This window comes from Megalopta genalis, chromosome 11 (genome assembly GCF_051020955.1).
Source record: "Megalopta genalis isolate 19385.01 chromosome 11, iyMegGena1_principal, whole genome shotgun sequence".
In the NCBI taxonomy this organism is placed as follows: domain Eukaryota; kingdom Metazoa; phylum Arthropoda; class Insecta; order Hymenoptera; family Halictidae; genus Megalopta; species Megalopta genalis.
The window spans coordinates 11,955,428-11,971,426 of record NC_135023.1 but is presented as its reverse complement, the minus strand read 5'-3'; the positions used below and the strand labels follow the sequence as shown (position 1 = coordinate 11,971,426).

Genomic DNA, 15,999 nt, shown 5'->3' with positions numbered 1-15,999 from the left:
TCGTTTTAACGCTCGTTGTAACGTTTGAACGCAATCATCTCTAACTTCCAGGTGCGTCCCTATCTTGTTTATTTTCAACAAGGTATTCATTCTTTGCAGGTATCGAACGATATCGACACGAAGCACCGATGGATTAACTTTTTTTGAATTTATTTGACAACCACCTAGTCGGAGTCGGATATTTTGAAAATCGTGGCCTTGGGTGTGATTCCTCTAGTTCTGTCAGGAACGTGTCATGAAGAGGAGGCGCCCTAAGCGGTTCAACGTACAGTAGACTCTCATGTAACGCGCCGAAAATATTGTGACTACGATATTATATGCATCCAAAGAAAATACGTGAAAGCAAACATACATCGACATAACGTGAATCTCTTCAACGGGTAATATAATATTATCGCGTTATACAGAAGTCTCCTGGAATTTGCCCGTCCAATTCCGCGCTATGTTATTGAAGGTATCATAACAACACCTAAACTATTTCTTTTCGAATTGTTTTGGTTTATCCAAAGGCTTCAAGACAATGTTTTTATAATATCAGTATTTGTAGGTTGAGTTTCAAAGCCCTGACAGTCAGTTGTCGATATTCTTCCATACATCTACCACGTAGGAATAATTTATAAGAAGCGCCTTGAACTCCTCAGCAACCCTGGAAACGGGATCGTACGTTATTATATTCCAAAGATAAGATTACTTCATGGCTTTCCTGGAAAATGGCGCGGAGGGGACTGATCAAGCGTAGAAAAAGCTGCAGCATCCCCAAGAAGTTCGTGTTTGAGGTACCAAAGATCAGTGTTTCGTCGATCACTCCGAATACTTCGTTGTCCGTTGAGCGGCTCGGAAGACGGTACAGAGGACAGGTAGATAATGGAGCTGAGGTGAAGCAGAAGAGAAGGATTAAGAAGCAACATACGGCATCTAAAAGAAAAAGTAAAAAAAAATATGTGAAACGCAAAGAGTCTGTAATATCTGATAGCAGTTGGGAGACGATATTTGAGTCCAGAAATGATGAGAAGGAAAATCTACAGCCTGGAAAGTCTTCTCCGATCATACTCCTATTGTTCCAAAGTCGCCCATCTCTAACCCAGAAACGGGTTCGCCAAGCTGATTGCAACTATGATTTTCATTTTGATTTACTTGCTTCTCTGCGTGGCGAAGATGCTGCGAGCCCAGTGAAGACAGACTTGGGGGATTGCGTGAAATCGTTGCACCTGAACGACCTCCCGAGTGTTCATCCTCTTGTCAATAGCAGTGATGAAGAGACTGATCTTCTGTTAACGAGTAATTAGACCGTTTTTAATCTGAAACTGACACCGATTGTTGATTAGACGCACGTCATTCCGAGATTTATTTGTTAACTTGTCGATAATTATAGTTAAATTTCAGGCAACCGCAACAAGCCGTTGAAGACTTATCCAGGAGTAAGACATCAACGGAAACCAAAAATCAGTGTTCCCACAGACCTGGTCACAAGTCTGTTAAATTTTGGCTGCGGGTATTGGTTATTTTTAAATCGTTGACATTCGCAACATTAACAATTTTTCGTTTTTTGTTTATAATATTTGTAACTTCATCATATATCGAGCATCGCGGGCCAACTATTTATGAAGCCAAATGTTTCCGAGCCGTAGATATTTCTGTAGATATAGATTCAGTGTCATCTTCGGAGCTCCCGTTTCAGTTCTCCCGAAATCTGAATCTGCATCTTTGGCTGTAGGAATCTGCGTCCATTTTTTAGTCGACTTGTTATAATGTCCATCTATCGTATAGTACGTAGTCTTCGGTGCTTTTCCACTGTCGAACCGATGTACGTCTCCGTGTTCTTCGCGAGCCTTGTCCATTAGCAATGAGTCTTTTACATTAAAAAAACTTCAATTACATTAATTTTGTCCCAGACTTGCCTGTGCCATAATTATTCTTTTTCCTTTTTGAGAATGATGTTACATTCTGATCACTAACTGGAGCAACGTATTCGCGCATTTCTTCAGCGTGTGTTCGAAGATATTCATTCCAGAGCATGTCTGCGAATACTACAAAGCATTTTACGTCAATCAGCCACCTTGCACCCTTATCAACACTGATTTTTGGTTTGCGGCAATGTCCCTCCCACCACTGCGGACGCCTTTGTCGGCCAAGGGTGTAGTGAAGTGCGGTTTATGAAAGCGCTCCGGTAATATTTAGTTCATATTAGTTTTATCGATCTGTACATATACCTAATTTTACGAAATGAATTTTATAGATACCCTAGAAAACGTTGAAAAGTCATTTGGGGAAAGGTGATTGAACTAAGAAAATAATTTACATTTTCAATTGTATCTTTCGACCGGTTTGGTAAAAATAGCGTTGTATTAAAATTTTAGGCGTTTTTTGAATCCTTGGGTAAAAATAGTTCAATTAATATTTCAAAAGAATTTAATATTTTAGGGCACAAAGAGCTCTGCCCCGACTCTTCACAAAAAACAGCTACAAGTCATCATTTAACTTCCTTATTAATATCGTTCGAAACTAGCGAAATAAAATCAAAATCTACCCAGTAAGACACAGAGGTTTATTTGTGATCGGCAAATTTTTTTAATATTTCTATTTCCATAAATTTCCCAGGTTTGTAAATTGAATAGTTCCTTTGTTCTTGTTAATATACTCTGAAGGATAATAGTTTTTTTTAATTTGTTCATGTTGATTGAATTATCCGAGTGATTGCACCATGGTTAAATTGAAGCCACAGATGATACTTCGTTTTAGCATGTAACGTTTGAATGCAATCACGTTTAACTTCCAGGTGCGTCCGTGTAATACGTTGTTTATTTTCAACAAGGTATTTATTCTTTACAGGAATCGAACGATATCGATACGAAGCATCGATGGATTAACCTTCTTTGAATTTATTTGACAACCAATCTAGTCGGAGTTGGATATTTTGAAAATCGTGGCCTTGGGTGTGATTCCTCTAGTTCCGCCAGGAGCGTGTCATGAAGAGGAGGCGCCCTAAATGATTCAACGTACAGTAGACTCTCATATAACGCGCCGAAAATATTGTGACTACGATATTATATGCATACGAAGAAAATACGCGATAGCAAACCTATATATCGACATATATATATATATATATATATATATATATATATATATATATATATATATATATATATATAACGTAAATTTCTACAACGCGTAATACATTATCGCGTTATACAAGAGTCTACTGGAATTTGCTTGACCAATTCCGTACTGTGTTATTGAAGGTATCATAACAACACCTTAACTATTTCTTTTTGAACTGCCTCGGTTTATGCAAACGCATCAAAACAACGTTTACATAGTACGGGTATTTGTAGGTTGAATTTCGAAGACCTTGTCAGTCAGTTGCCGATATTCTTCCGTACTACTTCCACGTTGGTATAATTCATAAGAAGCGCCTTGGACTCGTCGGCAACTCCGAAAGCGGGATCGTACGTTGTTATATTCCAAAGACGGGATTACTTCATCTCCTTCCTGAAAAATGGCGCGGAGGGGACTGATCAAGAACAGAAAAAGCTGTAGCACCCCCAAAACTTTCATATCGGATGTACCTAGCATCAGTATTTCGTCGATCACTTCGAATTCCTCTTCGTCCGTTGAACGGCTCAGAAGACGATCCAAAAGACGGCTCAGAGAGCAGGTAGATAATGAAGCTGAGGGGGAGCAGAAGAAGAAGAAGAAGAAGAAGAAGAAGGAACAACATGCGGTACCTAAAAGAAAAAGCAGAAAAGAACATGTGAAACGCAAAGAGCCTGAAACATCTGATAGCAGTTGGGAGACGATCTTGGAGTTCAGAAATGATGAGAATCTACAGCCTAGAAAGTCTTCTCCGATGACACCCCTATTGCTTCAGAGTCGTCCGTCTCCAACCCTAGAACGAGTTCGCGAAGCTCATTGCTTCTACAATTTTCATTTTGATTCACCTCTTCCTCGGTACGACGAGAATGCTGCGAGTCCGGTGAAGACAGACTTGGGGAATGGCGTGGAATTGTTGCACTTGAAGGACCTCCCGAGCGTTCATCCTCTTGTCTATAGCAGCGATGAAGAGGATGATCTTCTGTTGACGAGTAATTAGATTGTTTTCAACCTGGAACTGACAACGACTGTTGATTAGACGCACACGTCAGACCGAGGTTTATTTGCTAACTTGTTAATAATTGTAGTTCAATTTCAGGACATCACAACAAGCCGTTAAAGACTTATCCAGGCGTAAGACATCGACGGAAACCAAAAATCAGTGTCGATACGAGTAGACGGTGGCATTATGACGTAAAATGGCCTACAGCAGTGGCTGACATGCTCTGGGATGATTATGTTCAGACGCACCCTGAAGAAATGCGCGAATACTGCGCCCCAGTTACTGATCAAAATGTGGCATCATTTCCGAAAAGGAAAAGGAATAATTATGGTACAGGTAAGTCATTGCCCGGGTCATGCTACGAAATTAATATAATTGTAGTTCTTTTGAATGTAAAAAACTGATTGCTAATAGATAAGGCTCCCGAAGAACACGGTGACCTATATCGGTTTGGCAATGAAAAAACACCGAAGGATACGTGCTATAGGATAAGTGGACATTATAACAAGTTCACCAAAAAATGGACCCAGATTCCGGAAGCCAAAGATGCAGATTCAGATTTCGGAAGAACTAAAGCTGGAGCTCCATGGATGACCCTGAATCAGTATTTACGGAAATGCAGAGATCGGAAACATTTGGCTTCAGAAATGACTGATCCGTCATGCTCGAAATATGACGAAGCTACAAATGTTACAAGTAGAAAACGAAAAATTGTTAATGTTGAGGATGTCAACGATTTAAGAATGTCCAAAAGTTCCAAAAGACAACCTGTGATTAGGTGTATAGAAACAGGTATCAGATACATAAGAAAAGGATCTAAATGGTTAATCAAGCGTAGATGATGCTCTTGTACAATTTTTTTTGGCATAGTCACGATACGTTGAAGTCGTAAAATCGGTTGGATCATAAAAACAATCATGTTGCAGTACTCGCGACAATGGACTTTGATTGGAATTTGATTTGGTTGCAAGATTTCATTTTGAATGTTCATTCTTCCCTAATTAAAATAACGTGTCCGCCATTATACTGTGTACCTGATTTTTGTTAGAATTTACTCTTTTGGTTGCATCGAGTCGTTGTTCGGTCGGTTGTTATGATATCTGTTATTTATAATATTTATGTTATCGTTATAATCATTATTATCATTGAATATACAATAATTATATATACCATATATTGTTATGCTTTGTATAATTGAAGGTTTTTAAAATACATTTCACATATCCTCCTCTGTATTCTACTTTTAGTATTCTACTCGAATTCTGTTGGTCATTTTCTTTAGGAGTTTGAGCGTTTCGCCACTCTACGTATAATAGCGCTGTTTGTACGCTTGAACGAAGCGCGCCAGATTTGAAATGTTATCTGATAGAGTCTAATAATAAGTTTGAAGATACACTGCTGCGTTTCGGCTTAGACATATTGCATAACAAATCGTCAACACTTGCATTGTAACAATGTGTATGTATAATAGACTCACGAATATATTGCACATTTGATTCGAACGATTAATTCTACCATGAAATGTAAATGTTGATTGATAACACTGTCATCGTTCGGTCTTTTACGTTTCCTCATTGAGAGTGGGAGCGAATTGAAATCGACGATTGCAGTCTTCGATATGAGTTTGTTTTTGGACTTCATAAGAAACGTGTTTCTCAAGATGTTGCAAATCATTTGGTTTGGAAAACGAAGAATATCTAACTCTTTGAGCATATACGTGAAAACGAATACTGGCAATGTGCTTGCTGTCGATCTGGATCCGAAATGGGATATAAAAAATGTGAAAGAAATAGTGGCCTCTCAAATGGGCACGTCACCCGAGGACATCAAAATTATTTTTGCGGGAAAAGAGTTGCACAATTCGACGATAATAGAGGTAAACGCTTGTATTTTCACTACAGGAATGATGGTAATATGCTTCTACATGGCCAGTTGAGGTTAGGTATCCTAACCTCCTTTATTCATTGTCATAACAATTGCCCACCCTACTGCTTTCAGTCCCAGGCCATGGAATTGACAGCATTATGTAGTAACAATATAAAGTAACATGATGCTATTGCAGGAATGTGATTTAGGGCAACAAAGCATTCTGCATGCTATTCGAGCACCTCACCAAAGATTTAATAGAAGCAGAGACACAAGTACCATCGAGGAATCTTTGGAGGCTTCTGATTTCAATGACAGTGGTGGCAAACCATTGAATGAAACTCTTACTGATCTGCCTTTGGATGATTCTGACCTTCACGAGAATTCGATCAAGGAAGGTAGAAAAATTATAGCCTTTTAAAGGGTAAACACACATTGGTTAATGTGTACATTTATCAATGTAAATTGTTATGAAGTTTTTAATAATTAATATTATATTGTACTGTTTGTAGAGCATCAAGAGACTCGTGCTCATTTCTTCGTGTTTTGTTCAGCACCCTGTAAAGCGGTTACAACAGGCAAACTAAGAGTAAGATGTGCTACCTGTAATAGTGGGGCTGTTACTGTAGATAGAGATCCCGAATGCTGGCCAGATGTACTCCAGCCAAGGAGAATAACAGTTCACTGTGAGAATGATTTATGCCCTGCACCTGCAACAATTTCTGATGATACTGATACTCAAGTTTTATATGCTCGTTTTTACTTCAAATGTGCAAGACATGCCAGTCTTGGAGAACAAGATGAAGCAGTTCCATTGTATCTTGTTAAACCAAACTTGAGGAAGATACCTTGTTTAGCATGCACAGATATTAAGTAATTACTGTATTCTCTGTAGCATGAATCAGGTTCTCATATTTGTAAACAAAGTTACATTATTTCAGAGATACAGTACTGGTTTTTCCATGTGAAGCAGGACATGTTACTTGCTTGGATTGCTTCAAAGAATATTGTTCGGTTCGTTTACGAGAACGTCAGTTTCAATTTGATGATAATAGAGGGTATTACACACTTCCTTGTCCAGCGGGGTGCCCCGATTCTCTTATACCTGAAGTGCATCATTTTCATCTTCTCACTTCAGCACAGGTATCTCAATTGCTTGAGGTGACTCAAGAATTCAAAGAAAATTCGTTGAATATTTATCACATGCCTGCATACTGTTTAGTATGAACAGTATCAGAGGTTTAGCACAGAAGAGTATGTTCTGCGTGCTGGTGGTCTTCTATGTCCGAGACCAGATTGTGGGATGGGAATTATACCGGAGACTCCAGATGATGGTAGCGATCAATGCAGAAAAATTCAATGTGTCGGTGGCTGTGGAGTAAGCATACATATGTAAAAATATTTCATAAGTTGGAAAAGTCTTTAATAGTACTGTTCAATAAATGTTATTACTGTACTTTGTATATTGTTTGCAGTATGTTTTCTGCAGAAGATGTTTACAAGGCTACCACGTAGGAGACTGTGAATCGTATTCATCGGAATATTCCAACGCAGAACTGAAGTCCGACGGATATTTGGTGGACCCGCAAAGAGCTAAAGATGTACTTAAAACGATATTATACAGATTACATTTGTCGTAGACCTAGAAAAGTTATTCTATATCATTTCCTCTAGGCAAAATGGGACGAGGCTAGCAAGAAGACTATAAAAATATCAACAAAACCGTGTCCGAAATGTAGGACTCCGACTGAAAGAGATGGTATTCAAAATAACATGTAAAATTGATGTAATTATATTAATGTACAGTTCAAGATTAATGGCATATATTTCTTAGGAGGATGCATGCATATGATTTGCACAAGAGCTGGCTGCAGTTTTCATTGGTGTTGGGTGTGTCAAACGGAATGGACAAGAGACTGCATGGGTAACCATTGGTTTGGTTAATGTACAAACAATATTTAGAAAATTATATATTCTTAAACTGTACAAATGTAAAAAGAATAAAATTTGGATACTTTTGCTTTTTAGAAATTTCGTTACTACTTAATATAAAGTTAATTGTTATATATACGACTATTACAAATTTATAGTTGAACATAAACTGTAGTAAATTATTATGAACTAAACGTTAATGTATCTTTATTTTGTTTATAAATAAATAATCTAATATGTTCTACGACACAAAATAGTTTACGTTTCAACCACGTTTCTGTGAACTCTGAGGAAGACACCATGTATGCATGTTCAGTATACTTTATTGTAATGATTATATTATCCGATACATACCATTTAAAAGTATTAAGACACGATCTTAGGACGGATTGATTTCTTGGAAATCGAAATTGAATTGCTATCAATTTATCGATTGCGAAATACTTAAATTACACTTGTCAACAGTTTGCCGAATGCAATCTGCAACCTTTTCGATTAATCCTGATATAAACGTTAATACGTATGCTTTAGCTTATCAGTAATTGAGAGGTTCGTAGGAAAGGCAGTAGAAATTTCATAGTTTCCATCTAAAATAGCTTTGCAATTTTTTTTAAAATTTAACAAGCAATCTGCACTCTCGATTCAATGTATTCAAAGTTTTTATCAAGAACCTTTTAATATCTATACTCGTATTGCACCTACGTAGAGACACGTCTTCAGCGTTAGTCCTTTTCTCTTCTTCTAATCACCTAGCTATCAGAATAACTGTAGAAATGAAGTAGCAACGATGCAGTATAATTAAAACTAATTGTATCACATACTTAAATCAAATCGCCGTAGTTTGCGGAGCCGGTGGTGGCGTCAACGGTGTCCAAGCGGTAGTCTGATGGTCATTGGCAGCGATATCTGATTCCTGCCGATGATGTCTATCAATTACCGTCGTCAAGTATCTTCGATTCTCATCCGGCTGTACATCGTTCATCGTATCTGCATTTTGATCTGCGTAACTGACCGGTATATGATGTTCTTTCGGAGGAGTATCATATTCCACGCTGACAGGAGACACTGTCCCAGTCTGTTGGATCGGTTGCAAATGCAACATCTGAGGATGATGATGTTGTTGATGACGGTCGGGCGTTGTAGATTGAACGGGAGACGCTTGGTAGTCGTGGACATAGTCGTCCACTGAAGGAACTGTGTCGGCACCATTCGGGTGCAATGGGTGATGGAGACCGCTGTGAGGAACTGACGCATACGATGACATTTGATGATGCAGATGCAGGTTCAAGTTTATATAAGGCTGTTGTTGTTGTTGCTGTTGCTCAGACAGGGAGCTGGGGTGTATCCAGGCAGAAGTGTCAGAGCAATGACCGTGCTCTTGGGGCACAGAGGGCAGGTTTGATGGTACATACAGGGCGCATCCTGTGGCTGTAGTCGGCGAGGATGTACCGACGACACTTCTGCTGAATATCGCATGAGAGGACGATGTTGGCGACGGCGACGGGGACGTGGGCCATTCTTGAGTTGGGGGTAAACATGCTGGACTCAGAGTTTGCAGAGACTCCGGGCTACGCGGTGACCATCCCGATGCTGTCACGTAAGCTGTGGAGTGGAGAAGTTGTACTGGACTGTATGGGTCTGCGCGTTGCTCTGTAACGACGGTTGAATAATTAATTGTTCTTACATCAATTTTTGTCATTTCAGGATCTTACCGTCTTGTATATATTTGTGTCTGAGAGAGTAAGGCGTAGATCTGCAAGTGTTTCTGTGACCGGCTGTAGACACGGTGCAGGCATTAGAGAGATGATTATTGACGGTCACTGACGCTTGGTTTTGTGCAGCTACGATCGCCGAAGCGGTGTTGTACTCGTACCCCATGGTCGGTTGAGGTAGAAACCATGCCCCTGTATCTGTACAAATTGAATAACTAATTTCAGATACCGTATTACTCATAAATCATCAATAAATCTTGATCTGTCTTATTCAGTGGAACTGGTCTCTAGTCAGTGGAACTTACATTGCGGATAAGTTTGCGGATCAGCAGGACGTTCCTTGGCATCGAGGAACGCCTTCGCGAAGGGATTGTACTTGATCTTCAAGTTCGTCACCTCCTCGTTCTGATACGCTGTCACTGCTATGAACTGCGTCTCGGGATAACGATACGTGAGCACCTAGATCAATCAAATTTATTAGTAAAAATTGCTACACGCACAGAAGAGACCATTGTAATCACCGTTCTCTGTTCCACAGCATCCACGCGGACCAAGTGAACCCGTGGCTCATACTTGTGCAACGAGTTCAGCATTATCTGCCCACTCCCGTTCGATTTGTTAGTTAACTTCACTTTGGCGAACGACACCGCCTCTTTCATCCAGTGGGATCCGAAATTCGGGCTCTCCGGGTGGATGTAGATCGGGTTAGGCGGTGCAACTTCCGCTTTGCCGCCTGGTACCCATTCCCCGTTCACGTACTTCCATCTGTGAACATCGTTCACCCCATGTTCATCCCTTTAATTTTCAGTCTTTCGCCCTAACAGAATTGTCCCTTCAATGCTTAAACAACTGTAACATATTTCTGCAACTTCTGAATTTTAGATCCCAGCAGAATCTCCATTTTTTCAACCCTTGACCCTCCGGTTTAACTCAACGCATACTCTATTTCTACAAATCCTCCGAACAAACGATCACGGTTCCATCAAATGTCAAGAGACTCCTAGTTAAATTTTTCATTACGTTTCTATATCTTGGCGAATACTCCAAACCTTCTTTGACCCAGTCGTTTCTTCTATTTCTAGCTAGACCGACTAATGAAGAAGCAACATCGTTCGTATTCGAATGGGATTTACCTGTGCGGATCCACCTGGACGAACTCAAGAAGGAGCGTGTACATCGCCTTCGGTTCTAGTCCCCGTGCCACCACCTTGACCACCGGAAACATCCGTCTGGAAGCAGAAGACAAAGGGTTTTACTGGATCGGGATAAAGATATTCTGAAGGTTTACCGGCTGCTGTTTCCCAATGTCTACACGCCCTTATCCTTATCGGAATCACCTGGGTCACGGGGGTAGCAGCTACCCGGCGGACTGCGTTTTGTAAAATGATAAAGGGAACGAAGCGCGCTGCGGCCTCGAGTGGAACAACATTTTATAAAACACTAATGAAAGTAACACTGAGGAACAGCTCGATCAGCCGAGAAGAATCGAGCCGCCTGCAATAAAACTTTACGATGCCCGGCGATACCCGCGTAAAACATTCTCCCGTCGAGCTGGTACCTGCGCGAGCTTCTCCGCTCGACAAACCGTAATCGTTTTTAATAATATACGAATCGTAAAACTAGCCGACCGCGGCGCACCGGATGTCTTTTGATCCACCGGCGTCCGCGACCGATTTCCCCTTGGACAGGTTCATCAGTTTCCGGTTTCTGAAGACGTTTATTAGCCGACTTCGGATTTTACGCGTTTATAGCGAATTGGACACGTCGAAACTGAACCATTCCGCCGGCATCCGCAACGGTTGCATTTTGAAAAATATCAGGGAATGCCCGACGACATTCTATTCTCTGTAAGTTTAATCCATTCACATGTAAAATGAACCGCAAGTCGATGTGAAATAGTATTATTTAACTTGTCTAAATTGGAAAGCGTGAGATATATTTACTTTGTTATGCAATATTGCAATAACTATGCGGCTTGGAGTTTAAAATGGCATGTAAGAGATGTTTCCAAGACGTGAAAAAGTTAGTCGATTAATTATGAAAAGACGTTCTAGTTCGCGATGGCTACGGTGCAAGTAAAGAAGGACTGGCGAAACGTGCACGGAACGCAGGCTCGCGTGAATCATCTAAATTCTCGTAACGTTTCGCAATGATCTTTTTCCATTCCGTGTACGGTTTTTCTCCTGCCGAGTGGTACATATGAACTATTATTTTTACCTTCTGCCTTGTTCACACCGGCGCTCTAATTAAGTCATTTTTACGCGCGATGCGACAGCGACGGCGCGAGCCATCTTTGCTACGGATCTTACCGAGCCATCGGCGATCGTTCAACACGTTCTCCGACCACGAAGAAAGAAGAAACGTCTACGACGCACCCAAGACACCGCGTCAATCGCGGCAGTTAATGATTCCAGGCTAACGCGTTACCTGCACAAGCGACGACACGACGTCACGGGACTTTCCTTCGTCTTTAACGGAAAGTTACGTCTCGAAACGATCTTTTCTTATTTTTATTCGACATGTCGTCGCGCGAATATTCGCGACCGAGTAGACCGTAAATACTGTTAAACAAATCTGTAATTTTACGCGTTTTTCCTTGTTGATTCAATCGACCAATTCGCCAGATTTCGATCGCGAAACGTTAAAGATAGGAAGAATCGACGAAAGCAACAAGTTACTCATCGAGTTACGCTTCAAGAATCGAGGTTTCTTCGTCAACAATTATCGTTCCTCCTCGCTCACCTGCCGTTCTTAGTGACGATCATCTCGTTGGTCAGGCACTGGAACTTGGTCCAAAGATCCCGATCTTCGAGAGACAAAGAAAGAGGCAGTCCTTGGCTTCCGGTGATCGTCATGCCACTGAGATTCTGCCCGGAAACCACAGTCCTCTCGTCGTTCTGTTCCTCGTGATCACCTTCCGGCGACGACCGACTCCTAGCACTGCCACGTTCCCTGTCTCGATCATCGTGGATCTCTCTGTCCCGCTCTCGTTCGCAACACGACGATCGCGTCGGGGATCCAGGGTTTATTGCTGGCTGCTGCATCTTTTTTTATTCTCCGACTCTGCTCACCTCGATCTTCTGCCTCTGGCGATACCTAACTTCTACTGGTTTCCTGAATCTTTTAGTCTTCTGTTATTCTATTCTTCTATTCTTCTACTTTTCTTCTCTTCTTATTTTTTTATTTTCCTATTCTTCTGATCTTCTGATTTTTCTGATCCGCTGTGATCTTCAGAACTTCTATTCTTCTGATCTTACAATCTTGTGTGTTATTCTGTTATAACTATAATTATTCTGTTATTCTGCCATAGTCTAGCATCTGTTCTTCCACTTGGAGAACTCTCACGACAACTAAATCCTTCACCAACGCGAATCCTTGATCTTCGGTCTCGAAAAGGAAGCTGTCCAAACTTCAGATCTCTGTGATTTTCTGACTTTCTCTATGATTTCCCACTGTCGATCGAAGTATCATGAATGAAAAACGTTGTCGCTCTTCTTCTGCTCACATCCTTAGATCGCTCATCAAGTCTGCCAATGCGAAGTCTACACCCCCTGTCATCGATGCTGGTCACCCGACGACGCAACAACTTCACAAATTCAACTCCTCCTCGAAGAGACCGGGATACTCCGACACTTCCACCAGAGGTACTCGAATTTACCTCCGGACACCTGTCTCACCAGGTCCGAATTATCCAGAAAGCAGAAAGAACAGTTGAAGGATCCGCACGATCCATCGAATCCACGAATAATCACTTCATGGAGCTAGCTCATCCTCGTTCACGGTGGACCAAGTACCCTGATTAACGCGCGTAGATCCTTCGAATGGACCGATCTGCCCACGGCTTGATCCAGCTACAAATAAATCCCCGTAACAACAAAGAACGCCCTCGGGAGCTGAATCGATCGCTGGTCTCAGCGATCGGTCCGCCGGAGGATGACGATCCTGGCGACCCTAGCTGCGTAGGATCCGGGCGATCCTCATCGGCCGCCGATCGAGTTCGCCGATCGAGTTCGCCGATTGTTCGGTTCGCGGCAGAAACGGCGAACACGGATAGAAAGAAAACGAACGTGGGAAAATCGGTGGAAGAAGGACGGCGCGGCGTATTCCTTCCGGAGACTGTTTCGGTCCCGGGTCCTCCGCGTGGTCCTGCTCGTAACACTTGGGCGCGATATTTCACACTAGCCGGCGAAGACGAGCCCGACCGATCGCGGACCGACTGCCTCTATAGCGTCGTCTCTGTTCGACGTCTCTATCCGGCCTCTGTTCCGCGATGGTACCCGCCGGGCACCGTCCAATCGATGTCTGCACCGGTTGCCCCCGCCGCCGGTCCAGCCAGGTGCTAATTAAAGGTCCGAATTAGGAAGGCACGCGGAGCAGCATGGCGGCAGCCGCCGCGGTCTCCCGGCGGGTCCCGCCGCGATTGGTCGAGGCGATTTCCCTCGGCGAGGCTCGATCCTTTTCTCTTCCGACGATCGAGGACATCGGTCGCCGCCTATCCGACCTTTCCTCGGCCAATCCTTGCCCGGTACCATTTTACGATCCCGCGTCGGTTGGTCGGTCCCACCAACATCTACTGGCACGCCAGTCCGCCCACGCCGACTCTCGGTCTCGGAGCTCGCGCTGCCACGATCCAGCTTTCTAGATCCTCGATCGGACCGGACGATCGGCTCTCTCTCTATCGCAGGCGCAGCACCCGTCGTTATGATCTGTTTGTTCGCTCGAGGCGCCGATGGCTCGCAATCTTCAGCTTACTGGTCTTCTTAGTGTAATTACTTTTCCGAGTTGCTGGCCTTTACGGACGCTTTTCGTCGATCCCTTGATCGTTCAAGCGGGATCAGTCGCGGCGAGTCCGCTGGCTCCGCCAGTTTTCTAGACATGCGGTGGTGATACTCGGGCACGAAACTTTCCCGGCGTCGACGGAGTTTGAAGGATTGTGGTGACGCCGCCGGTGTGCCTTCAGGAAGCTCGAAGATGCCTGATCCGAGACTTTTGCGGAGCTTCGAAGCTGCCGGACGATCGGTAATTAAGTGATTTCTTTCATTTTACCGAGATTTGAGCACGGTTCTGGTGGATATTGTAATGTCGCATCTGTTTTCTTTTTTTTTGCGGGGGAGGGAACGTTGCTGGTTACAGGTGAATTTATTGTGTTCGAGAAGGCACAATGTTTTCGTGGCGAACGATCTTCCAATGACCGCGGCACACTGTTCGTGTTTCTTGCGATTTTATACGCGTCCCCGGTGAAAGCTGCTCTATTGAAAGTGAAGATAGCGACAATCGTAAAGAAGATTTCACTAGAACTTTCGCTGTGGACGCGTCTTCTCGATGTAACGTTGTCTAAAATTCAAATCGCTCTTTTAGAGTCTTGCTCGTGTCACCTGGGTCGGTGTAGAAAAATGCTCGTGCGACGGTAGTTTTGTACACAGTTTTGCTCAGCTGTTCGTGCTGGACGCCGGTCAAGCTCGGCGCCGGTCAAGGTAAACGACCCGTAATTATATAAACGAAACGGCACCCCTGCTTATATCGTCGATGTACTTGTCGCTTGGGCCATCCTTCCAATAATCTCAATATCAAATCTGTTATCTTTCCATTGGTTCCTATGCAGCGCTGTTCGTTACGGCAATGTCCTCGACCACTGTAACAAATGTTCAGCGTTGCTTAGTCGTTGTAATATTCAAAAATCACAGTCATTTCCCTTTCCTACCCGATGGCCCACAAGAATATAAATAGGCTCTCACACCGCGACCTCGGATAGTTATCGGCAGTTATCAGCTATAGTTACATTAGTCTAGTTACGCTTGCAATTCTCCTCTGCGCTTGCAGTCCAGTGTCTCTATACTGTTGCGCTTGCAAATCACGTTACGCTTGTAATTCTCATCTGCGCTTGCAGTCTAGTCTCGCGTTATACTTTTGCTCTTGCAACTTTCTTCGCTACAGCTCTGTAGCTATGATTGATCGCTTGATCTTATCACTTGTGTGCTTCGCGACACGTATCTCAACACATCATTATCATAATTCGGTATCGTTTCATCAATCTATTGTACATTTCCTTTCTTTGTAGCGGTGTAATTTTTAGAATATATTCGGTCTGATTAAAATACAGTCTACCGCGATACAGTCCGCTTTCTATACCTTTTATCCTTTCAACATATAGCTTAGAGTTCCAAACAAACATTCTCATTCATGAATAAACGTTCTAGACAAGTCGAGAATGAATAACTACCTCGGCTAATTCGCGTGCCTCGAAATCAATCTATAAAACTGAGTGTTCATTTTAGTCAGTTCTCGATTCCTGTTATTTTAAAGTTGATTTATAAAAATGAACAGCTTTTTCTGCATTTGCGAGAAAGATCGTTCCATAGAATTACAAATTATTATCGCATCGCCTCGATATCC

At 42.4% G+C, this 15,999-nt stretch overlaps 3 protein-coding genes across 7 annotated transcripts; 2 read left to right on the top strand and 1 right to left on the bottom strand.

Moving 5' to 3' along the window:
* The first annotated feature begins 237 nt into the window (after positions 1–237).
* On the top strand, positions 238–5,331 carry LOC117226141 (uncharacterized). 2 transcript variants are annotated; one of them, XM_033480189.2, is made up of 7 exons: positions 238–454; positions 548–1,278; positions 1,384–2,167; positions 2,830–3,242; positions 3,336–4,085; positions 4,193–4,432; positions 4,511–5,331. In XM_033480189.2, exons 5-7 carry the CDS (start codon positions 3,500–3,502, stop codon positions 4,936–4,938), a joined length of 1,254 nt encoding a protein of 417 aa, XP_033336080.2. In that variant the 5' UTR covers positions 238–454; positions 548–1,278; positions 1,384–2,167; positions 2,830–3,242; positions 3,336–3,499; the 3' UTR covers positions 4,939–5,331. The 2 variants fall into 2 exon arrangements, with proteins under 2 accessions (XP_033336080.2, XP_076381490.1); XM_076525375.1 differs by having other exon boundaries at positions 539–1,278.
* Positions 5,332–5,488: 157 nt separating this feature from the next.
* park (E3 ubiquitin-protein ligase parkin) lies at positions 5,489–7,993 on the top strand. 3 transcript variants are annotated; one of them, XM_033480188.2, is made up of 8 exons: positions 5,499–5,972; positions 6,159–6,360; positions 6,475–6,835; positions 6,904–7,105; positions 7,185–7,340; positions 7,438–7,563; positions 7,637–7,721; positions 7,797–7,993. In XM_033480188.2, exons 1-8 carry the CDS (start codon positions 5,715–5,717, stop codon positions 7,904–7,906), a joined length of 1,500 nt encoding a protein of 499 aa, XP_033336079.2. In that variant the 5' UTR covers positions 5,499–5,714; the 3' UTR covers positions 7,907–7,993. The 3 variants fall into 3 exon arrangements, 2 of the variants coding, with proteins under 2 accessions (XP_033336079.2, XP_076381489.1); XM_076525374.1 differs by having other exon boundaries at positions 5,843–5,972; positions 6,095–6,360; XR_013034442.1 differs by lacking the exon at positions 7,797–7,993 and having other exon boundaries at positions 5,489–5,972; positions 7,185–7,354.
* Positions 7,994–8,199: 206 nt separating this feature from the next.
* byn (T-domain transcriptional activator brachyenteron) lies at positions 8,200–14,192 on the bottom strand. Of its 2 annotated transcripts, none has more exons than XM_033480186.2 (6): positions 12,349–14,192; positions 10,740–10,835; positions 10,128–10,371; positions 9,912–10,065; positions 9,607–9,804; positions 8,200–9,544 (listed from the first exon to the last, which is right to left on the bottom strand). In XM_033480186.2, exons 1-6 carry the CDS (start codon positions 12,648–12,650, stop codon positions 8,721–8,723), a joined length of 1,818 nt encoding a protein of 605 aa, XP_033336077.2. In that variant the 5' UTR covers positions 12,651–14,192; the 3' UTR covers positions 8,200–8,720. The 2 variants fall into 2 exon arrangements, with proteins under 2 accessions (XP_033336077.2, XP_033336078.2); XM_033480187.2 differs by having other exon boundaries at positions 8,200–9,496.
* Between the last annotated feature and the right edge of the window lie 1,807 nt (positions 14,193–15,999).

What these genes read in the sequence shown, in the direction of transcription:
- byn (XM_033480186.2), bottom strand. Translation starts at nt 12,650, where the DNA reads ATGCAGCAGCCAGCAATAAACCCTGGATCCCCGACGCGATCGTCGTGT. An exon ending in ATCGTCACTAAGAACGGCAG is followed by an intron (nt 10,836 to 12,348) that starts GTGAGCGAGGAG and finishes TTCTGCTTCCAG; the next exon opens with ACGGATGTTTCCGGTGGTCA. An exon ending in TCCGCAAACTTATCCGCAAT is followed by an intron (nt 9,805 to 9,911) that starts GTAAGTTCCACT and finishes CAATTTGTACAG; the next exon opens with ATACAGGGGCATGGTTTCTA.
- park (XM_033480188.2), top strand. Translation starts at nt 5,715, where the DNA reads ATGAGTTTGTTTTTGGACTTCATAAGAAACGTGTTTCTCAAGATGTTG. An exon ending in CGAGAATTCGATCAAGGAAG is followed by an intron (nt 6,361 to 6,474) that starts GTAGAAAAATTA and finishes TACTGTTTGTAG; the next exon opens with AGCATCAAGAGACTCGTGCT. An exon ending in ACCCGCAAAGAGCTAAAGAT is followed by an intron (nt 7,564 to 7,636) that starts GTACTTAAAACG and finishes CATTTCCTCTAG; the next exon opens with GCAAAATGGGACGAGGCTAG.
- LOC117226141 (XM_033480189.2), top strand. Translation starts at nt 3,500, where the DNA reads ATGGCGCGGAGGGGACTGATCAAGAACAGAAAAAGCTGTAGCACCCCC. An exon ending in GGATGATCTTCTGTTGACGA is followed by an intron (nt 4,086 to 4,192) that starts GTAATTAGATTG and finishes GTTCAATTTCAG; the next exon opens with GACATCACAACAAGCCGTTA. An exon ending in AAGGAATAATTATGGTACAG is followed by an intron (nt 4,433 to 4,510) that starts GTAAGTCATTGC and finishes GATTGCTAATAG; the next exon opens with ATAAGGCTCCCGAAGAACAC.